This window comes from Oncorhynchus nerka, linkage group LG20 (genome assembly GCF_034236695.1).
Source record: "Oncorhynchus nerka isolate Pitt River linkage group LG20, Oner_Uvic_2.0, whole genome shotgun sequence".
NCBI classification, from domain to species: Eukaryota; Metazoa; Chordata; class Actinopteri; order Salmoniformes; family Salmonidae; genus Oncorhynchus; species Oncorhynchus nerka.
In genome coordinates this window covers 80,797,198-80,819,092 of record NC_088415.1, presented here as the reverse complement: position 1 = coordinate 80,819,092, position 21,895 = coordinate 80,797,198, and the positions used below count along the sequence as shown (strand labels likewise).

The window sequence follows — 21,895 nt, the reverse complement described above, 5'->3', positions numbered from 1 at the left end:
GTTTTAGCGACTTGTGAAGTTGACTGTCACGACCGAAATAATATCACGTGCTTTTAGATCACTAGTCACAAGCATCATACTGGTGAAGCAGACTGAGAACGCTGTTGCTGCAAAAAGAGAAACAAACAGCCTATTTCCCAACGAATTTCATTCGTCAATAACGTGATCACAGAATGAGACACTGCCACACAAAACAAATAAAAATAACATAAAATACCTAAATGTTGAATAACTTTTGAGAATCGTTTTTACCACATTGGTAGTAGACCTACTATGACTGAGCTTTTTCGACAAAGTTTGCAATTTGATTCCTTCATGTTATGACAAGGTAGGCTTTGTGGTGGGAAAAGGTAGACTAGTGTGTTGCACAACATGGTGTAAATGACCAAATATAAGGCCCTAATGTGCATAGAGTAAGTGCAAGTTAAGGCAACTGGCAATTCATAATAACCAGATGTCATGTTCACCTTTGACACAATAGGCTATTTATTGTGAAACGCACAATAATCATTATACAGTCTTTATTTACAGTGCCTTCAGAAAGAATTCACACCCCAGAAAGAAATTACACCTCCTTTTCACATTTTGTTGTGTTACAGCCTTAATTTAAAATGGGTTAAATTGAGATTTGGTGTCACTGGCCTACACACAATACCCCATAATGTAAACGTGGAATTATGTTTGTAGACATTTTTACAAATTCACAAAAAATGTATAGCTGAAATGTCTTGAGTCAATAAGTATTCAACCCCTTTGTTATGGCAAGCCTACATAAGCTCAGGGGTAAAAATGTGCTTAATTAACAGCACAAGTCACATAATAAGTAGCATGGACTCACCCTGTGTGCAATAGCATTTAACATTATTGTTGAATGACTACCTCATCTCTGTGCCACACACGTACAATTATCTGTTAGGTCCCTCAGTCAAGCAATGCATTTCAAACGCAAATTCAACCACAAATTCCAAGTAGGTTTTCAAATTCCTTGCAAAGAAGGGAACCAAATGATAGATGGGTAAAAAAAACAGCAGACGTTGAACATCCCTTTGAGCATGTTGAAGTTATTAATTACACTTTGGATAGTGTGTCAATACACCCAGTCAATACACCCAGTCACTACACCCAGCCACTACAAATATACAGGCGTCCTTTCTTACTCAGATGCCGGAGAGGAATGAAACCTCTCAGGGATTTCACCATGAGGCCAAGGGTGGCTTTAAAACAGTTACAGAGTTTAATGGCTGTGATAGGAGAACACTGAGGATGGATAAACAACATTGTAGTTACTCTACAATACTAACCTAACTGAGAGTGAAAAGAAGGAAGCCTGTACAGAATAAACATATTCCAAAACATGCATCATTTTTGCATTAAGGCACTAATGTAAAACTACCCCAAAATGTTGCAAAGAAATTAACTTTATGTCCGGAATACAAAGTGTTATGTTTGGGGCAAATCCAATACGACACATCACTTTATATTTTCTAGGATAGTGGTGGCTGCATCATGTTAAGGGTATGCTTGTCATAGGCAAGGACTAGGGAGTTTTCTTTAAATAAAAATAAATGGAATAGAGCTAAGCACAGGCAAAATCCTAGAGGAAACCCTGGTTCAGTCTGCTTTCCAACAGACACTGGGAGACAAATTCCCCTTTCAGCAGGACAATAACCTAAACCACAAGGCCAACAATACACTTACCAAGTTGCTTACCAAGGCAACAGTGAATGTTCCTGGGTGGCCTAGTTATAGTTTTGACTTAAATCTACTTGAAAATCTATGACAAAACATGAAAATGTCTAGCAACCAACTTGACAGAGCTTGAATAATTTTTTCAAGAATAATGTGCAAATATTGTACAATGCAGGTGTGCAAAGCTCTTAGAGACTTACTCAGAAAGATTCACAGCTGTAATCATTGCCAAAGGTGATTCTAACATATATTGACTCAGGGTTGTGAATACTTACGTAAATAAGATATTTCTGTATTTCAATTTCAATAAATTAGGAACATTTTCTAAAAACATGATTTCACTTTGTCATTATGGGGTATTGTGTGTAGATGGGTGAGAAAATAAAATCAATATAATCAATGGAATTTAGGCTGCAGCAACAACATGTGGAATAAGTCAAGAGGTATGAATACTTTCTGAAGGCACTGTCGATCATCTCACTTGCATCTTCAGGGCAACATTTTCTTTATGCTTTGTTTTATCTGTTTTGATTCACAAACATTTGCCTGAATCTTCAAAGATTAGGCCTAATAATAGAAAAGGAGATGTGTTATGTCCTTCCTTTTGTTCTCCCTGAGTTAAAAATATCTCTTTATGCCTATTTCCATTCTCAAGTTTTCGTCATGACATCATCATGGCGCAGTATCCAGTGTGTTTTTTCATTGAAATGGATAATGGAATATTCCATTGCTTAGCGATGGTTCCGACGGTGTGGCAGGACACGGATAGAGGCAGTGCTGTCACGGGTCATGAGGCGTGTCACCAGATCCAGGGTCAGTCCAGCCACTGTCTCCCCGTTCACCTCCAGAATCTCATCCCCAACACCCAGGAGCCCAGAGTACAGGCCCTCCTCAGTACCGTCCCCTACCTGCTCCACGTACACACCTGAGACAAGAGAGAGGGGTGGGGGAAGGGCCGAGAGGGAGATAGAAAGAGAGAGAGATGGGGAGGGAGGGCACAATAGGTAATGGTGCAAAACTAAGAATATGTCAATTTAAAATCATTAAATAGTATGTCATTACACACTCGGGTAAAATGCCCTCTAAAACACCCACCTAAAATCCCTGCCATTAGGTGTTTAATGAATATACAGTGCATTCGGAAAGTATTCAGACCCATTGACTTTTTCCACACATTGTTATGTTACAGCCTTATAGTAAAATGGATCAAATCATTTTTTCCCCTCATCAATCTACACACATTGCCCGATAATGACAAAGCAAAAACAGGTTTTTAGAAATTTTTGCTAATTAATATACAGTACCAGTCAAAAGTTTGGACACACCTACACATTCAAGAGTTTTTCTTTATTTGAACTATTTTCTAAATTGTAGAATTAATAGTGAAGACATTAAAATTATGAAATAACACATATGGACTCAATCATGTAGTAACCTAAAAAGTGTTAAACAAATCAAAATATATTTTATATTTGAGATTCTTCAAAGTAGCCAACCTTTGCCATGATGACTGTTTTGCACATGCTTGGCATTGTCTCAACCAGCTTCATGAGGTAGTCACCTGGAACTGTCTCTCATGAGGACTGCCACAGGGAAGGAAGACCCAGAGTTACCTCTGCTGCAGAGTATAAGTTCATTAGAGTTACCAGCCTCAGAAATTGCAGCTCAAATAAATGCTTCACAGGGTTCAAGTAACAGACACATCTCAACATCAACTGTTCAGAGGAGACTGTGTGAATCAGGCATTCAAGGTCGAAATGCTGCAAAGAAACCACTACTAAAGGACACCAATATGAAGAAGATACTTTCTTGGGCCAAGAAACATGAGCAATAGACATTAGAAATCTGTCCTTTGGTCTGATGAGTCCAAATTTGAGATTTTTGGTTCCAACCGCCGTGTCTTTGTGAGTCGCAGAGTAGGTGAATGGATGATCTCCGTATGTGTGGTTCCCACCATGAAACATGGAGGAGGAGGTGTGATGGTGTGGGGGTGCTTTGCTGGTGACACTGTCTGTGATTTATTTAGAATTCAAGGCACACTTAACCAGCATGGCTACCACAGCATTCTGCAGCAATACGTCAACCTCAGGTTGGATAGGGAGCATCGCGACACAGCTATTTTCAGGTCTCTCCAGAGATGTTAGATCGGATTAAAGTCCAGTAAAGTCCAGTACTTTGCGCCGGTCATCTTTCCCTCAATCCTGACTAGTGTCTCAGTCCCTGCCACTGAAAAACATTCCCACAGCATGATGCTGCCCCCAGCATGGTTCACCGTAGTGATGGTGCCAGGTTTCCTTCAGATGTGATGCTTGGCATTTAAGGCCAAAGAGTTCAATCTTGGTTTCATCAGACCAGAGAATCTTGTTTCTCATGGCCTGAGAGTCCTTTATGTGCCTTTTGGCAAACTGCAAGTGGGCTGTCATGTGCCTTTTACTGAGGAGTGGCTTCCATCTGGCCACTCTACCATAAAGGCCTGAGAATAGAGTTCTGCAAAGATGGTTGTCCTTCTGGAAGTTTCTCCCATCTCCACAGAGTAACTCTGGAGCTCTGTCAGAGTGATCATCGGGTTCTTGGTCACTTCCCTGACAAAGGCCCTTCTCCCCCGATTGCTCAGTTTGGCCGGGCGGCCAGCTCTAGGAAGAGTCTTGTTGGTTCCAAACTTCTTCCATTTAAAAATGATGGAGGCCACTGTGTTCTTGGGGACCTTCAATGCTGCAGACGTTTTTTGGTACCCTTCCCCAGATCTGTACCTCCACAGAATCCTGTCTTGGAGCTCTACGTACAATTCTAAGTAAAAATGACCTTTTAATGGCATCAGACCGAGGCTCTGCATCTGTCCTCGTGCTCCTAGACCTTAGTGCTGCTTTTGATACCATCGATCGCCACATTCTTTTGGAGAGATTGGAAACCCAAATTGGTCTACACGGACAAGTTCTGGCCTGGTTTAGATCTTATCTGTCGGAAAGATATCAGTTTGTCTCTGTGAATGGTTTGTCCTCTGACAAATCAACTGTAAATTTCGGTGTTCCTCAAGGTTCCGTTTTAGGTCCACTATTGTTTTCACTATATATTTTACCTCTTGGGGATGTCATTCGAAAACATAATGTTAACTTTCACTGCTATGCGGATGACACACAGCTGTACATTTCAATGAAACATGGTGAAGCCCCAAAATTGCCCTCGCTAGAAGCATGTGTTTCAGACATAAGGAAGTGGATGGCTGCAAAACGTTCTACTTTTAAACTCGGACAAAACAGATATGCTTGTTCTAGGTCCCAAGAAACAAAGAGATCTTCTGTTGAATCTGACAATTAATCTTAATGGTTGTACAGTTGTCTCAAATAAAACTGTGAAGGACCTCGGCGTTACTCTGGACCCTGATCTCTCTTTTGAAGAACATATCAAGACCATTTCAAGGACAGCTTTTTTCCATCTACGTAACATTGCAAAAATCAGAAACGTTCTGTCCAAAAATGATGCAGAAAAATGAATCCATGCTTTTGTCACTTCTAGGTTAGACTACTGCAATGCTCTACTTTCCGGCTACCCGGATAAAGCACTAAATAAACTTCAGTTGGTGCTAAATACGGCTGCTAGAATCCTGACTAGAACCAAAAAATTTGATCATATTACTCCAGTACTATCCTCTCTACACTGGCTTCCTGTCAAAGCAAGGGCTGATTTCAAGGTTTTACTGCTAACCTATAAAGCATTACATGGGCTTGCTCCTACCTATCTCTCTGATTTGGTCCTGCCGTACATACCTACACGTACGCTACGGTCACAAGACGCAGGCCTCCTAATTGTCCCTAGAATTTCTAAGCAAACAGCTGGAGGCAGGGCTTTCTCCTATAGAGCTCCATTTTTATGGAACAGTCTGCCTACCCATGTCAGAGACGCAAACTCGGTCTCAACCTTTAAGTCTTTACTGAAGACTCATCTCCTCTTGATTGAGTGTAGTCTGGCCCAGGAGTGGGAAGGTGAACGGAAAGGCTCTGGAGCAACGAACCGCCCTTGCTGTCTCTGCCTGGCCGGTTCCCCTCTTTCCACTGGGATTCTCTGCCTCTAACCCTATTACAGGGGCTGAGTCACTGGCTTACTGGGGCTCTCTCATGCCGTCCCTGGAATGGGTGCGTCACCTGAGTGGGTTGATTCACTGATGTGGTCATCCTGTCTGGGTTGGCGCCCCCCCTTGGGTTGTGCCGTGGCGGAGATCTTTGTGGGCTATACTCAGCCTGGTCTCAGGATGGTAAGTTGGTGGCTGAAGATGTCCCTCTAGTGGTGTGGGGGCTGTGCTTTGGCAAAGTGGGTGGGGTTATATCCTTCCTGTTTGGCCCTGTCCGGGGGTGTCCTCGGATGGGGCCACAGTGTCTCCTGACCCCTCCTGTCTCAGCCTCCAGTATTTATGCTGCAGTAGTTTATGTGTCGGGGGGCTAGGGTCAGTTTGTTATATCTGGAGTACTTCTCCTGTCCTATTCGGTGTCCTGTGTGAATCTAAGTGTGCGTTCTCTAATTCTCTCCTTCTCTCTTTCTTTCTCTCTCTCGGAGGACCTGAGCCCTAGGACCATGCCCCAGGACTACCTGACATGATGACTCCTTGCTGTCCCCAGTCCACCTGGCTGTGCTGCTGCTCCAGTTTCAACTGACCTGAGCCCTAGGACCATGCCCCAGGACTACCTGACATGATGACTCCTTGCTGTCCCCAGTCCATCTGGCCGTGCTGCTGCTCCAGTTTCAACTGTTCTGCCTTATTATTATTCGACCATGCTGGTCATTTATGAACATTTTAACATCTTGGCCATGTTCTGTTATAATCTCCACCCAGCACAGCCAGAAGAGGACTGGCCACCCCACATATGCTCTCTCTAATTCTCTCTTTCTTTCTCTCTCTCTGAGGACCTGAGCCCTAGGACCATGCCCCAGGACTACCTGACATGATGACTCCTTGCAGTCCCCAGTCCACCTGACTGTGCTGCTGCTCCAGTTTCAACTGTTCTGCCTTATTATTATTCGACCATGCTGGTCATTTATGAACATTTGAACATCTTGGCCATGTTCTGTTATAATCTCCACCCGGCACAGCCAGAAGAGGACTGGCCACCCCACATAGCCTGGTTCCTCTCTAGGTTTCTTCCTAGGTTTTGGCCTTTCTAGGGAGTTTTTCCTAGCCACCGTGCTTCTACACCTGCATTGCTTGCTGTTTGGGGTTTTAGGCTGCGTTTTTGTACAGCACTTTGAGATATCAGCTGATGTACGAAGGGCTATATAAATACATTTGATTTGATTTGATGTACGAAGGGCTATATAAATACATTTGATTTGATTTACGAAGGGCTATATAAATACATTTGATTTGATTTGATTTCCTTGGTTTTTGCTCTGACATGCACGGGCAACTGTGGGACCTTACAATAGAAAGGTGTGTGCCCTTCCAAATCATGTCCAATCAATTGAATTAACCACAGGTGAACTCCAATCAAGTTGTAGAAACATCTCAAGGATGATCAATGGAAACAGGATGCACCTGAGCTCAATTTTAAGTCTCATAGCAAAGGGTCTGAATACTTAGGTAAATGAGGTATTTCTGTTATTTATTTTTTAATACATTTACAAAAATGGGGTATTGTGTGTAGATTGATAAGGAACATTGTAGTATGTATGTCATTCATTTTAGAATAAGGCTATAATGTAACAAAATGTGGAAAAAGGGAAGGGGTCTGAATACTTCCGAATGCACTGTACACCCCCACATCCACAACACTAAAATGTAGGCTACAGCTAATGGAACCCAGTTATACAGTAATAGTGCTTTAATATACCTGTGACCGGTCGACCTTTGCCCCGTGAGATGACGAATCCAAAAGGGCCGTTAGGGGGTCTGGTGAGCTCCAACCAGAGGGTCCCATCAGGGAAGGCCTGGACGACCCTACCCATTGGACCCATGGGACGCACCACCCGAGGGGCTAACACATCTTCCACACTCAGGGCTCTCTGGATCATCCTGTAGAGATAGTATATAGAGACTTTTCAGTGAAATGTAGTGGGGGTAATTTACCTTCATGGGAAATTAGTGTCAGTTTGTCAGTTTCCTATTGGAAATGGGATCTTACAATAATCTAGCTATATTGTTTTTATATACGTAAGGCATTTTGCCAAGTCAAACATTGCTTAGTGTAAATGCGGTCTAGATGACATCACTTCAAGAGCTTTTGGAAAGATGCCTGGATTTGTAGTGTTGTGTCAATAAGGATTACATTATTCACGGTCCTAGTATATATGTTCCTTATGGTATCCTGAAATTTGTTGATTGGAATGACATTTCTGTTCCATGACAACAACAAAAAATACTGCTTGAACAATCGGGAAAGTACAGAGTACTACTGGCAGTGCTGGTTGATTTAGAGCCTAGACACAATGAGAAATATATTTTTCCCTTCTCTCTCTGCGCGCACGCACGCACAAACGCACACGCACATGCACACACAAACGAAGTACCTGGGTGCCAGGCTTTTAGGCACAGACACCTCTCCCAGAATGGTAGAACGCTCCACTCTCCTCTCCAGACTCTGCACAGAGGAGGCTTTCCGAAGCTGGGCCAGTGGGGACACCTGGTGACAGAGAAGGACATTTGTATTTATTAGGGACATTGCAACAGGGGTCATCATCCATGCAGGTGATGTTGTCTCCTGAATCCTGACATTCACAGACAGAGGTGGTGTCTGAATACCTAACTTTCCTTTCTAAACAGTAAGCATTTTGTGGGTTTCAAAAATAGAAAATTCATTATGCTTTAAATGCCAGGATGTCATACTCATTTTGGATTTTCATCTAGTAGAATTTGCTGCACATGGTTGAGGAAGAGAATCGTCTTTCGAGACCCACGTGTGTCTGACAACAGCTGATAATCAGAGAAGGTGAGGCTCTGTACCAAAATGAACCACTGGTGGGAATCAATGCAATAAAGGATGCAGTAAGATGAGCCTAGTACGCTGGTATTCATTGCTTACTGCATTCGTTTTTACTAAACAGTACACGTTCTAATTTGTATTTAGTTAGATTAGTAGACATTATGCAGTAGTAGTAGGCAAGACAGATTTCAGGCACGGCCAGAGTCTCTTGTATTTTGAATGTTAGCCAAGAAAATTGCATCTCAATATGAAAATGTTAAAGAATGGTGTAAAAGTAAAGTGGCATATGCATTTCTGTTCCTTGACAAATAAGTTAGTGGAAACATTTAACAGAACTGAATTGAACTGAATATAAATAAATGTAACTGAACTGAAATGAACTAGATTGAATATAACTCAACTGAGCTGAACTGAATAGCTGGTGCTTACTGTGTGCAGGGCCTGTAGTGAGGGGGTCCTCTGCAGGCGGGTGTTGGTGTGAGGGCTGTGGGTGGGGCTGGGTGAGGCGGAGCTGGCCCGCGGCGCTGAGATGCTGAGCTGTTCCATGCTGCTGGAGCGCCCTCCCTTCACCAGCCTGCCCACACTGTGCAGCCCGATGGAGGAGAAGAACCGTCGCAGAGATAGCTTGGGTCTGCTGTCCCGCTCTGCCATAGACCTCCTACACAAGTCACCAACACATACAGACAGAGCAAAACATGTCAGTTGTATGTAAAAAAAAAAAGCAGGCTGTAAGCGTGAACAGTGGTTTATGTTCGATTGAATCTGTCACCTAGGGATTACAACGCACAGTTCAATTCTTGCAAGATATATTACAGAGAAACTGTATGGTGCCAAATGTACTAATGCAATCTATCACAGAGTAGCTAACAGTGTTGCACTTATCCACCCATCAGAGAGTTCTTGAAGCTCCCTCTGACAGAACAAACTGTGGAGCTTGAAGTTATGCTTCAGTACCAGGAGGAGGCAGTCTTGCCTCCCTGTCAGATTAAGAAGAAGACACCATTTAAAGGAACCAGAGCCACATTAAACATATACAGTGGGGAGAACAATTATTTGATACACTGCCGATTTTGCAGGTTTTCCTACTTACAAAGCATGTAGAGGTCTGTAAAATTTATCATAGGTACACTTCAACTGTGAGAGACGGAATCCAAAACAAAAATCCAGAAAATCACATTGTATGATTTTTTAGTAATTAATTTGCATTTTATTGCATGACATAAGTATTTGATACATTAGAAAAGCAGAACTTGATATTTGATACAGAAACCTTTGTTTGCAATTACAGAGATCATACGTTTCCTGTAGTTCTTGACCAGGTTTGCACACACTGCAGCAGGGATTTTGGCCCACTCCTCCATACAGACCTTCTCCAGATCCTTCAGGTTTCGGGGCTGTCGCTGGGCAATACGGACTTTCAGCTCCCTCCAAAGATTTTCTTTTGGGTTCAGGCCTAGAGACTGGCTAGGCCACTCCAGGACCTTGAGATGCTTCTTACGGAGCCACTCCTTACTTGCCCTGCCTGTGTGTTTCGGGTCGTTGTCATGCTGGAAGACCCAGCCACGACCCATCTTCAATGCTCTTACTGAGGGAAGGAGGTTGTTGGCTAAGATCTCGCGATACATGGCCCCATCCATCCTCCCCTCAATACGGTGCAGTCGTCCTGTCCCCTTTGCAGAAAATCATCCCCAAAGAAGTATGTTTTCCACCTTCATGCTTCACGGTTGGGATGGTGTTCTTGGGGTTGTACTCATCCTTCTTCTTCCTCCAAACACGGCGAGTGGAATTTAGACCAAAAAGCTCTATTTTTGTCTCATCAGACCACATGACCTTCTCCCATTCCTCCTCTGGATCATCCAGATGGTCATTGGCATACTTCAGACGGGCCTGGACATGCGCTGGCTTGAGCAGGGGGACCTTGCGTGCGCTGCAGGATTTTAATCCATGATGGCGTAGTGTGTTACTAATGGTTTTCTTTGAGACTGTGGTCCCAGCTCTCTTCAGGTCATTGACCAGGTCCTGCCGTGTAGTTCTGGGCTGATCCCTCACCTTCCTCATGATCATTGATGCCCCACGAGGTGAGATCTTGCATGGAGCCCCAGACCGAGTGTGATTGACCGTCATCTTGAATTTCTTCCATTTTCTAATAATTGCGCCAACAGTTGTTGCCTTCTCACCAAGCTGCTTGCCTATTGTCCTGTAGCCCATCCCAGCCTTGTGCAGGTCTACAATTCTAGCCCTGATGTCCTTACACAGCTCTCTGGTCTTGGCCATTGTGGAGAGGTTGGAGTCTGTTTGATTGAGTGTGTGGACAGGTGTCTTTCATACAGGTAACGAGTTCAAACAGGTGCAGTTAACACAGGTAATGAGTGGAGAACAGGAGGGCTTCTTAAAGAAAAACTAACAGGTTGCCTACTGGTTGGTAGGTGATCAAATACTTTTGTCATGCAAAAAAATGCAAATGAATTACTTAAAAATCATACAATGTGATTTTCTTTTAGATTCCGTCTCTCACAAAGTGTACCTATGATAAAAATTACAGACCTCTACATGCTTTGTAAGTAGGAAAACCTGCAAAATCGGCAGTGTATCAAATACTTGTTCTCCCCACTGTATATGGGTCTGACTTGAATTTGGTGTTAGTGGTGGGATCCATACTGACCGAGCCCCCTCTTGGCCATCCTCCCACTGAGCCTCTGCCTTCAGGTGCTCCGCTCTCAATAACTCTGCCCTCAGGTCCTCTGCTCGGGACACGCCCAAGCAGCGCAGCGCAGGGCGGCACTCTGGAAGAGCCACCAGCAGATCTCGACACACGTCTCCGCTCAGCGCCAGACCTGGAAGACATTTTATGTGTGTAACTGAAAGAAGCATTCAGTGAGCACATCACATCAAGTCTACAGTTCCTTCCAACACAATACATTCTATCTACTCACCAGCTCCATCTGCAGCAGTTTCCCAGAGTTCCGCAGGGGGGAGGTCAGGGGTGATCCTTGCAGGGGAGTACCTGAGGGACGATGGTCGGATGCAGGGGACTAAGGCGGCGTTAGGGGGAGACCCTGAGGGGGCAGAGATAGGACCCTCCCCATGATGCTCTGTGGTGATGAGGTCATGCTGTGGGCTTCCCCCTGCCCCCTCATCCAGGTTGATGAGGTGATACTGAACCGAGGGCAGGAGCTTTACCACACGCTGCCCACTCGCCCTGCTCTTGCAGCCTGACTTCAGAGCTGACTTAATGGGCAGTGGCGGGGTGGGGGCGTCACTATCCTTGGGGCTGCTGTTTCCGGAGGCTCCCACCAGAGGGCGGTCCAGAGCTACAGGACTGCCTAGAGCAAAGGTGACGGCTCGCCTGCACACGTTGACCCTGTTTCTGGGGTTGGAGTTTCGACGGTGGGCCCACGAGGCACCATAGGGGCCATGTCCCGAGCCGACCCGTTTCAGCCGGCTCTCTCCCTTCCTGCTGCGCCTCCTCAACTTCCCAAAACCAGAGGACCTCTCCCCCACTCCACCCCCGGCCCCGCCCTCTTTATCCTCTCCCAGAATCAGGACCTCACCGAAGGTGACCCCAGCCGCTTTGGGGTGGATGCTGCTGGGCTGATCTGGTTGGGGGATCCCGTCTGATTGGGCTGGGGGGCCATAGCGAGAGACCTTCCTGCCTTGATTCTCCTCCGCATTGCCGGACTGAGTCTCTGGTTCGGGCACTGGAGGATCCCTAAGAATGGATCCACAAGCCTCACATTTCCTCAACACCACCACTACCTCTGTTACCTGGGTAGATTTAGCGTTCGTGAAACCAACATCCTCCAGTCTTGGAGTAAGGCCTGTAATGCTTATGCTAGACTCCGCCTTCTTTTCCAGAGTGCCCTTGGATTTCTGTCCCGTGGCCCGCCCACGCTCCCTCACCCGATCCAGGTAGCGAGACTCTGCCTCCTTCTCTGATTCATCCTCAAACCGCACCCTTGTGGGTGAGTTACCATACCGACGATTATGCCCCCCAGGGGAGAGGTCTCTGCTTTGTGGGACCAGGAGTGGACCTGATGAGGGTGGGGCTGTCAGCTCTTCCTTGGGTTTAACAGCCACAGCCTTTTGGACCAGTGCTGAATCAATCCCAGACTGCTGCCTCTTGCTGGATAGAACAGGGAAACACACTAAACACTATAAAATAATAATAATAACTTCATATTCTTACTCACAGCCTGTACATATTTTCATAGTCACAAATACAAGTACTTCTGCTGACACAAATGCATGAAAGCACATGAGTAATCCGTGTATGTGTGTGTTTGAGTGTGTGTGTTTGAGTGTGTGTGTTCTCTCATGAGTGCCAGTATTCCTAATACCATTTGCTGTGAATGCATCCCACTGATATAAGAGGGGATTTCAGGAACAAAATACCCATTACAGAAACTGAAACATCATGGTGTGTGTCATCAACATGGTTACATAAGTCATACTATATAACACTCCCTGCATCTTTGTGGAACATCCAATCAGAAACCAGAGTTATGATTCTGAAACGATCAGTCATTGGAAGTTACATAATGTCAGCTTTTTCAATCACACAGAAAGAAAAAGACAGAGAGAGAAATTAAGAACTGAAAGGAGAGAGAAGGGGTAGACACACTTATACAGAACGGAATATAAAGACAGACAGACAGACAGACAGACAGACAGACAGACAGACAGACAGACAGACAGACAGACAGACAATCAGGTAGTCAGACAGACAGACAATCAGGTAGTCAGACAGACAGACAATCAGGTAGTCAGACAGACAGACAGACAGACAATCAGGTAGTCAGACAGACAGACAGACAGACAGACAGACAGACAATCAGGTAGTCAGACTAATAGGGGGGATAGAGATCAACAGAGTTGCAGATACAGCTGACTTACGGGTTGTATCTCTGGGCAGAATGGGAGCGGCGGGTTTGAGGGCGTTCCCCTTTGGCGTGATTGAAGCGGGCTTTTAACCGAGCCCTCTCCAGCAGGAGCATGGCCTGCTCATGTCTGGGGCTCAGAGGAAGTTCCTCAGGGTTGAAGTGTGAGCTGTCAATCACACAGAGACGGAGGGTGAATTGGAGAGGGAAACATAGAAATAGGGAAGGTGATAGAAATGTCGTACCAATTCTCGACAGGAGAGGACGTAATCACCCTGCGGGATCGTTTGTAGGGAGGATTTGGGATCAGGGTGCTCTTTGAGCTAGCGATTGAAGTGGTTATATGTTTGTTTATTTATTGTAGATATGGAAAAATAGCACACCTTTTAACTTTGTAAGGTACGTCTTCTGTGAGTATTTTAAAATGGAGATGGACAGCACCATTGGGGGAATGGTGCTGTCCATCTCCATTTTAAAATACTCAATGTGTTATTCTTATACTTCTATGAGTGTATTAGCAGTTCATAAATAAACTAAAAAGGTGCATACCACCACCTACTGTGGTGGAGTGTGTATTGTCTGAACAGGTATAAAGCTGCTGACCTAGATGGAATTCTGTGATTCTTTGTTAACCCATAGCAAGTCCCACCCAGGTGACTACTTCAAAATGGTGAAAGCCCTCAATGGTGCTGCCCTTGCTGGGTCATGCCCTTGCTGGGTGCTGCCCATGCTAAAGCAGGCTTTGGGTCAAGTGCGCCCTCTATCTACCTCTATGATATTGATCCTTCACCATTGAAGAAAGAAGTTGTCCTACCCTTTTCTAAATCCTTGCCGTACACAATTGGTGGTAGCAGTGGGATCCGAACCCAAACGATTGAAATGACTGGAGGGGGGTTGAGGTTGAGGGCAACCAGACAGTAGTCCAATATTTCTGTACTATCCATGGCTTGCTGAATTAAACGTCTCTTAGCATATTGCTGATGTGATTAACGAGGTTCCTAATAATTTTTCAGGTCTACAGATTTGTTCAAAGTCCACATTTTGTGTAGCCCTGAAATCATTTGAAATCTATTTTGTCTTGAATCATTTCCCTGCACCCCACATCTAGCCTCATAATTAGCAGACCAATTGCCTCTGCGCTATTTCCCTTGGAAGTGAATATCCATGTAAACTTGCGAGATCAGGTGGTTTGCGAAGCTACCACACATCTGGTGCCTTCATTTGTACCGAGCTGATCCTGCACAGTTACATATCCAGAGAACATTATATGCCCTACGGATAGAGTTAAAGAGAATGGAGCTCTGAATGTCTTCTACGCTAAGCCTTCTTATGTAATAGCCGATTGGACTGGGGCGTGGTGGCGAGTTTAGCCTCTGTACTGTACTTCATCCCCAGTTGATCCTAGTCTTCCAGTTGATCCTATGTTCTATGTGCTTTAGTAGCCAAAATAGTATGATACGCCTGTGGATGATCCCTGTCGGCAACACACTCATCCATTCCTGTATGTACGGAGAATGGAGGAAGATTTTGTGCACGCATCCAGCTTAGTTTTGTAACGCTCGTATTTATTATTTATAAAGAACTTCACTTTATTGGTCAATTGCACACAAGGTCCAATTGAAATTTGACTTCCACTTTTAACCCAACTCCTCCAAAAGACAAACATATTTACAGTTGAAGTCGGAAGTTTACATACACTTAGGTTGGAGTCATTAAAACTTGTTTTCAACCATTCCACAATTTTTTTGTGAACAAACTATAGTCTTGGCAAGTCGGTTAGGACATCTACTTTGTGCCTGACAGAACACATTTTTCCAACAATTGTTTACAGACAGATTATTTCACATAATTTACTGTATCACAATTCCAGTGGGTCAGAAGTTTACATACACTAAATTGACTGTGTCTTTAAACAACTTGGAAAATTCCAGAAAATTATGTCATGGCTTTAGAAGCTTCTGGTAGGCTAATTGACATAATTTGAGTCAATTGGAGGTATACCTGTGAATGTATTTCAAGGCCTACCTTTGAACGCAATGCATCTTTACCTGACATATTGGGAAAATCAAAAGAAATCAGCCAAGACCTCAGAAAAAAATTGATGACCTCCACAAGTCTCAAATCAAATCAAAGTTTATTTGTCACGTGCGCCGAATACAACAGGTGTAGATCTTACAGTGAAATGCTTACTTACAGGCACTAACCAATAGTGCAAAAAAGGTATTAGGTGAACAATAGGTAGGTAAAGAAATAAAAACAACAGTAAAAAGACAGGTCTATATAGAGTAGCGAGGCTATAAAAGTAGCGAGGCTACATACAGACACCGGTTAGTCAGGCTGATTGAAGTGGTATGTACATGTAGATATAGTTAAAGTGACTATGCATATATGCTGAACAGAGAGTAGCAGTAGCGTAAAAGAGGGTTTGGCGGGTGGTGGGTGGGACACAATGCAGATAGCCCGGTTAACCAATGTGCGGAAGCAGTGGTTGGTCGGCCCAATTGAGGTAGTATGTACATAAGTGTATAGTTATAGTGACTATGCATATATGATAAACAGAGAGTAGCAGCAGCGTAAAAAGGGGGGGGCTCACAATGCAAATAGTCTGGGTAGCCATTTGATTGCCTGTTCAGGAGTCTTATAGCTTTGGGGTAAAAACTGTTGAGAAGCCTTTTTGTCCTAGACTTGGCACTCCGGTACCGCTTGCCATGCGGTAGTAGAGAGGACTGTCTATGACTGGGGTGGCTGGGGTCTTTGACAATTTTTAGGGCCTTCCTCTGACACCACCTGGTGTAGAGGTCCTGGATGGCAGGCAGCTTAGCCCCAGTGATGTACTGGGCCGTACGCACTACCCTCTGTTGTGCCTTGCGGTCAGAGGCCGAGCAATTGCCGTACCAGGCAGTGATGCACTCGATGTTGCAGCTGTAGAACCTTTTGAGGATCTCAGGACCCAGGCCAAATCTTTTTAGTTTCCTGAGGGGAAAAAGGCTTTGTCGTGCCCTCTTCACGACTGTATTGGTGTGTTTGGACCATTCTAGTTTCTTGTTGATGTGGACACCAAGGAACTTGAAGCTCTCAACCTGCTCCACTACAGCCCCGTCGATGAGAATGGGGGCGTGCTCGGTCCTCCTTTTCCTGTAGTCCACAATAATCTCCTTAGTCTTGGTTACGTTGAGGGATAGGTTGTTATTCTGGCACCACCCGGCCAGGTCTCTGACCTCCTCCCTGTCTCATCGTTGTCGGAGATCAGGCCTACCACTGTTGTGTCGTCTGCAAACTTAATGATGGTTTTGGAGTCGTGCCTGGCCAGTATAAACACCATGGGACCACACAGCCATCACACGGCTCAGGAAGGAGAAACATACTGTCTCCTAGAGATGAACATACCTTGGTGCAAAAAGTGCCAATCAATCCCAGAACAACAGCAAAGGACCTTGTGATGATGCTGGAGGAAACAGGTACAAAAATATCTCTATCCACAGTAAAACGAGTCCTATATTGATATAACCTGAAAGGCCGCTCAGCAAGGAAGAAGCCACTGCTCCAAATCCGCCATAAAAAAGCCAGACTACAGTTTCCAACTGCACATGGGGACAAAGATGGTCGTTTTTGGAGAAATGTCCTCTGGTCTGATGAAACAAAAAAGAACTGTTTGGCCATAATGACCATCATTATGTTTGGAGGAAAAAGGGGGAGGCTTGCAAGCCGAAGAACACCATCCCAACCATGAAGCACACCATCCCAACCATGAAGCACGGGGGTGGCAGCATCATGTTGTGGGGGTGCTTTGCTGCAGGAGGGACTGGTGTACTTCATAAAATAGATGGTATCATGAGGAAGGAAAATTATGTGGATATATTGAAGAAACATCTCAAGACATCAGTCAGTCAGTTAAAGCTTGGTCGCAAATTGGTCTTCCCAATGTACAATGACCCCAAGCATACTTCCAAAGTTGTGGCAAAATGGCTTAAGGACAACAAAGTCAAGGTATTGGAGTGGCCATCACAAAGCACTGACCTCAATCCCATAGAATATTTGTGGGCAGAACTGAAAAAGCAATAGGGACTTTTTACTAGGATTAAATGTCAGAAATTGTGAAAAACTGAGTTTAAATGTATTACGCTAAGGTGTATGTAAACTTCCGACTTCAACTGTACAGATACAGGTTTTGGATAGGTGCGGGGGGCTGTCACACTGGACGCCCGGGGAGCTGTTGTTGTAGGGGGTTAAGTGCCTTGTTCAAGGGCACAATGGCAGGCAATGGCATCTTGGATTTGATTTGTTGCCAGCTCACTTCCTGACAGATTTTTCCAGTAAGGAGCCGGATGCCGGATTTGAAATGGCAACCCTCTGGTTGATGGCCCGCCTCTCCAACCACTAGGCTACCTAACCTCTACTTCCAGTTTCATGGGAGAGGTGTGATCTGATGTTATATGCTATATTAGCATCTTTACATAGCTTGTGTTTCATCTGCAAAACAAACTGGACAGGATAGTTGACTGCTTTACATTCAAATAATATTTAGGGGGCAAAAACTATCCCTAAAAAAAGATGGTTCCTCACCTCAGACACTTAACACTTTTCTATGTAGACAGACACTAGTGTGATATTCCTTACCCGGGAAGTTCAAGCAGCTCCTGTTGTGGAATGGTTAAATCACACTCATTGTTCCAGGAGGCAGATGCATCTGGAGACACTGAAAACAGAACTTTACCCATTAAAAGAGCTTTCCAAACCTAGTTCCATGCAATGCAAATGGACCCTCACGCATCTGTAATGCAAATAAATATTGTTAAAGCGTGTATGCAGGTACAAACTGCCAAGGGCTTTACTCAACCATAAAGGTTTCCATAAGCCCCACATCAAACCCATGGACTGCCCCCAAGTTCATCTCTGATCCTCCTAATGCCTGTCAGATTCATGGGCCTTACATAAACGCCATAACGGCAGGAACAGAGAGGTATTAAAACATTATCATCTGATCATGCCTTGCACTCAGTGCACTGCACTGTAAAACAAAACATACTGTGGATCAACCTTTTTTAAAATTTTTTATTTTTTACTTCAACTGGTTACAAGTAAATGAGTTAGGCTTTCTCAATTGAAAAATACTATATTTGTTGAAACCAAATATATGATTCAATGCCAACTGTTTTATTTGAATATTACCTAACGTATATTTCAAGTTGCAACCTATTTATTTCAACACTTAACTTACTTTTCCCCTTTGGTTAAACCTAATAAATAACAAATACAAAACTAATATTTAATGTAAATTCAACCCATGTTTTCACCTTGTTCCAAGCTCACTTTTTAATGTGGAATTACCCAAAGGTATTCAATTGGGTTACAACCATCAAACAGACAAAGAGTTAATACAGGACTAAGATCAAATCCTATCAGGTCTGACGCTCTTCAGATGTGACAGGGCTTTTAAAACTACCACGTATTACAAAGGGAAACCCAGCCGAGATCTGCCCATTGAAACGAGCCTACCAGACAAGCTAAATGCCTTCTAAGCTCGCTTCGAGGGCAAGCAACACTGAACCATGCATGTGAGCAAGACAAGCAACATTAAACCTCAATGTGAGCAAGACAAAGGAGCTGATCATGGACTACACAAAAAGGCGGGCCGAACAGGTCCCCATTAACATGGACGGGGCTGTAGTGGAACGGGTCGAGAGTTTCAAGTTCCTCTGTGTCCACATCACCAACGAGCTATCATGGTCCAAACATACCAAGACCGTCGTGAAGAGGGCACGACAAAACCTTTTCCCCCTCAGGAGAATGAAAAGATTTGACATTGGTCCCCAGATCCTCAAAAGGTTCCACAGTTGCACTATCGAGAGCATCCTGAACAATATCATCACCACCTGGTATGGCAACTGCTCGGCATCTGACCGTAAGGCTCTACAGAGGGTAGTGCGAATGGCCCAGTACATCACTGGGGTCGAACACCCTGCCATCCAGGACCTATATACCAGGCAATGTCAGAGGATGAATTGTCAAAAAAATTGTCAAAGACTCCAGCCACCCAAGTCATAGACTGTTCTCTCTGCTACCACACAGCAAACGGTACCCTTTTTGCACTAACTCTTTTTGACTCGACGCACACACACCGGACTCACACACACACACATACTCACAACGACACTCCAACACATACACACTGCTGCTACTGTCCATTATCTATCCTGTTACCTAGTCACTTTACCCCTACCTATATGTACATATCTACCTCGATTTCCTCCTACCCCTGCATATCAACTCAGTCCTGGTACCCATGTATATAGCCAAGCTATCATTGCTCATTGTGTATTTATTCTTCGTGTTACTTTTAATTACATTTTTATAATATTTTTTTTAGTATTCTACATTGTTGGGAAGGGCCTGTAAGCATTTCACTGTTAGTCTACACCTGTCGTGTACGAAGCATGTGACAATAACTTGATTAGATGCAATCAAAATCAATTTCTTGTAAATCAAGAAATGAAGTTGGTTCAATAACTTTAAATAATGTTTCCAACCATATTCTTTTCACAAGACACCCATATTTAGTAGCCTCAATCAAGCATTGTCTACCTTTACATAGTAACCTTATATGGCTCTTTAGTATCAGATGTACTTATGCATGTATCACTACAAATGTAGACAAATACACATTTTAGTTTGAATAACAAATACTATAGAGCACATGAACTGGAATGACATTCACTCTCATGGGTGGGCAAAAAGAACAAACTGAAAGCCTCGCCCCCAATATGCCATGCCTCCAACTATTCTGATAGGCTGCTGCTGCTACATTGCTCCCCACCACTATTTAATGTGAAAGCGCATGAGGTGTCGCAAGCAATTTAGAGGCTTTTATTCAATTCAAAAAAGCACATTGAGCTGTCAAATTTGTAATTTAATTTCAGTCAAATTGAATAGAATAGGTTGAACTAGCCAAAGCACAACACACACACACACACACACACACACACACACACACACACACACACACACACACACACACACACAGCGCTAAAAAATAGCTACACAACACCAGCACATCTGTTCCTCTAAGTGCTCCTGATGGTGGGAGGTGCTGACAGAAATATAATGCATAGCTCTGTATCTGTATATCAAGGTCAATTTACAGTAATTCATCTGACACATGATCACAGTTGTAAGCACACATTGATATGCTTTATAATTCCTGGATTTAACTAATCAATTACGCCTGGTTTGCTTACAAAACAATTGTTATTTAATTGAAAAGGAAGTGCATGTAAAACTTGCAACTAAGCCCTCCTCCCCAACCCTATCATGATTGAGCAAATTATTTGTGTTCCAAAGAGTGATTTGTTTACCTCCCATCCTCTTGATGTACACTTTGTCCCACAGCACATGTTCTACCATGTTCTTAAACCATGAGAGGCCCAGAATGGGATACTTTGGCTGCATTTACACAGGCAGCCCAATTCAGATTTTTTTTCTCACTAATTGGTCTTTTGACCAACAAGATCAGATCTGAAAAACATTCTGATGTGAAAAGATCTGATATGATTTGTCAAAAGACCAATTACTTGGAAAACAAAATATTGGTCTGCCTGTGTAAACGCAGCCATGGTAAATATGATATTTTTTTTATTGAATTTACCTCTTGAAGTACCCGGACTGTTTTACAACAAGGTGTACCAAGATGTATTTTCTAAACTGGAACTTCATACCATCTCTCTTGTCTATCTGGTCAACACAGAGGTATGGGATGTCCACGCCGCCTTTCTCCTCTCCTCTCTTGGTGTTCCTTCGTCTGTTCACTGACCGCCCTCTTGCTCTCTGGTTGGCCTCCACTGTATCCCCCAGCGAAAGCGTCCCTTCCTGCGAGCACACACTTTCCCAGCTCTCCGCCCTCCACAGCCCCCCCACGGGATCCATAGGCTCCTTCGCTTCTTTCTTATCACACCTCTCCAGGTAGCAGTCCAGGCTGTCCGAACGCAGCATGTTCCAACACCCTTCCCTCTCGTCCCTGTCCTCGTCTACAGAATCCACAGAAGCCAGTCTTGACTTACTCTGGGGCCCTGAGAGGATGGCATTCGCAGAGGGTTCATCCTTCAGACGTACAAAAGACGAGAGTATGGGCATTGTAGTCTGAGTGCCCACAGTAGACTGAGTGCTCACCCTATTCAGAACCAGAGTCTCTGGGCGTGCTACCCTCCAAAATCCTTTAGGAGGTGCCCAGTGTCTGTGAGAGGAGTTAGAAGAGGTGGAGGAGGATGCAGGAGCGGGCTTTGAAGAAGGAGGGAGGTCCTCCTTGGTTGCGCTGGTGCTGTCTGACTGGATGTTCTCCAAGCTGGCCCCCTCCCCCAAACCGCGAGGCTGCCCCGGCACACTATCAGCCGGGCCTCCCCTCTCCCCCTTCTCTGCCCCCTTCCCCAT

General features: G+C 44.3%; 1 protein-coding gene across 1 annotated transcript; it reads right to left on the bottom strand.

Moving 5' to 3' along the window:
* Positions 1 to 457: 457 nt before the first annotated feature.
* Positions 458 to 21,895, bottom strand: si:ch211-13f8.1 (uncharacterized). Its single transcript, XM_029623998.2, has 9 exons — positions 21,187 to 21,895; positions 18,092 to 18,170; positions 13,491 to 13,643; positions 11,531 to 12,720; positions 11,260 to 11,431; positions 9,027 to 9,255; positions 8,185 to 8,297; positions 7,509 to 7,690; positions 458 to 2,614 (listed from the first exon to the last, which is right to left on the bottom strand). Exons 1-9 carry the CDS (start codon positions 21,893 to 21,895, stop codon positions 2,421 to 2,423), a joined length of 3,021 nt encoding a protein of 1,006 aa, XP_029479858.2. The 3' UTR covers positions 458 to 2,420.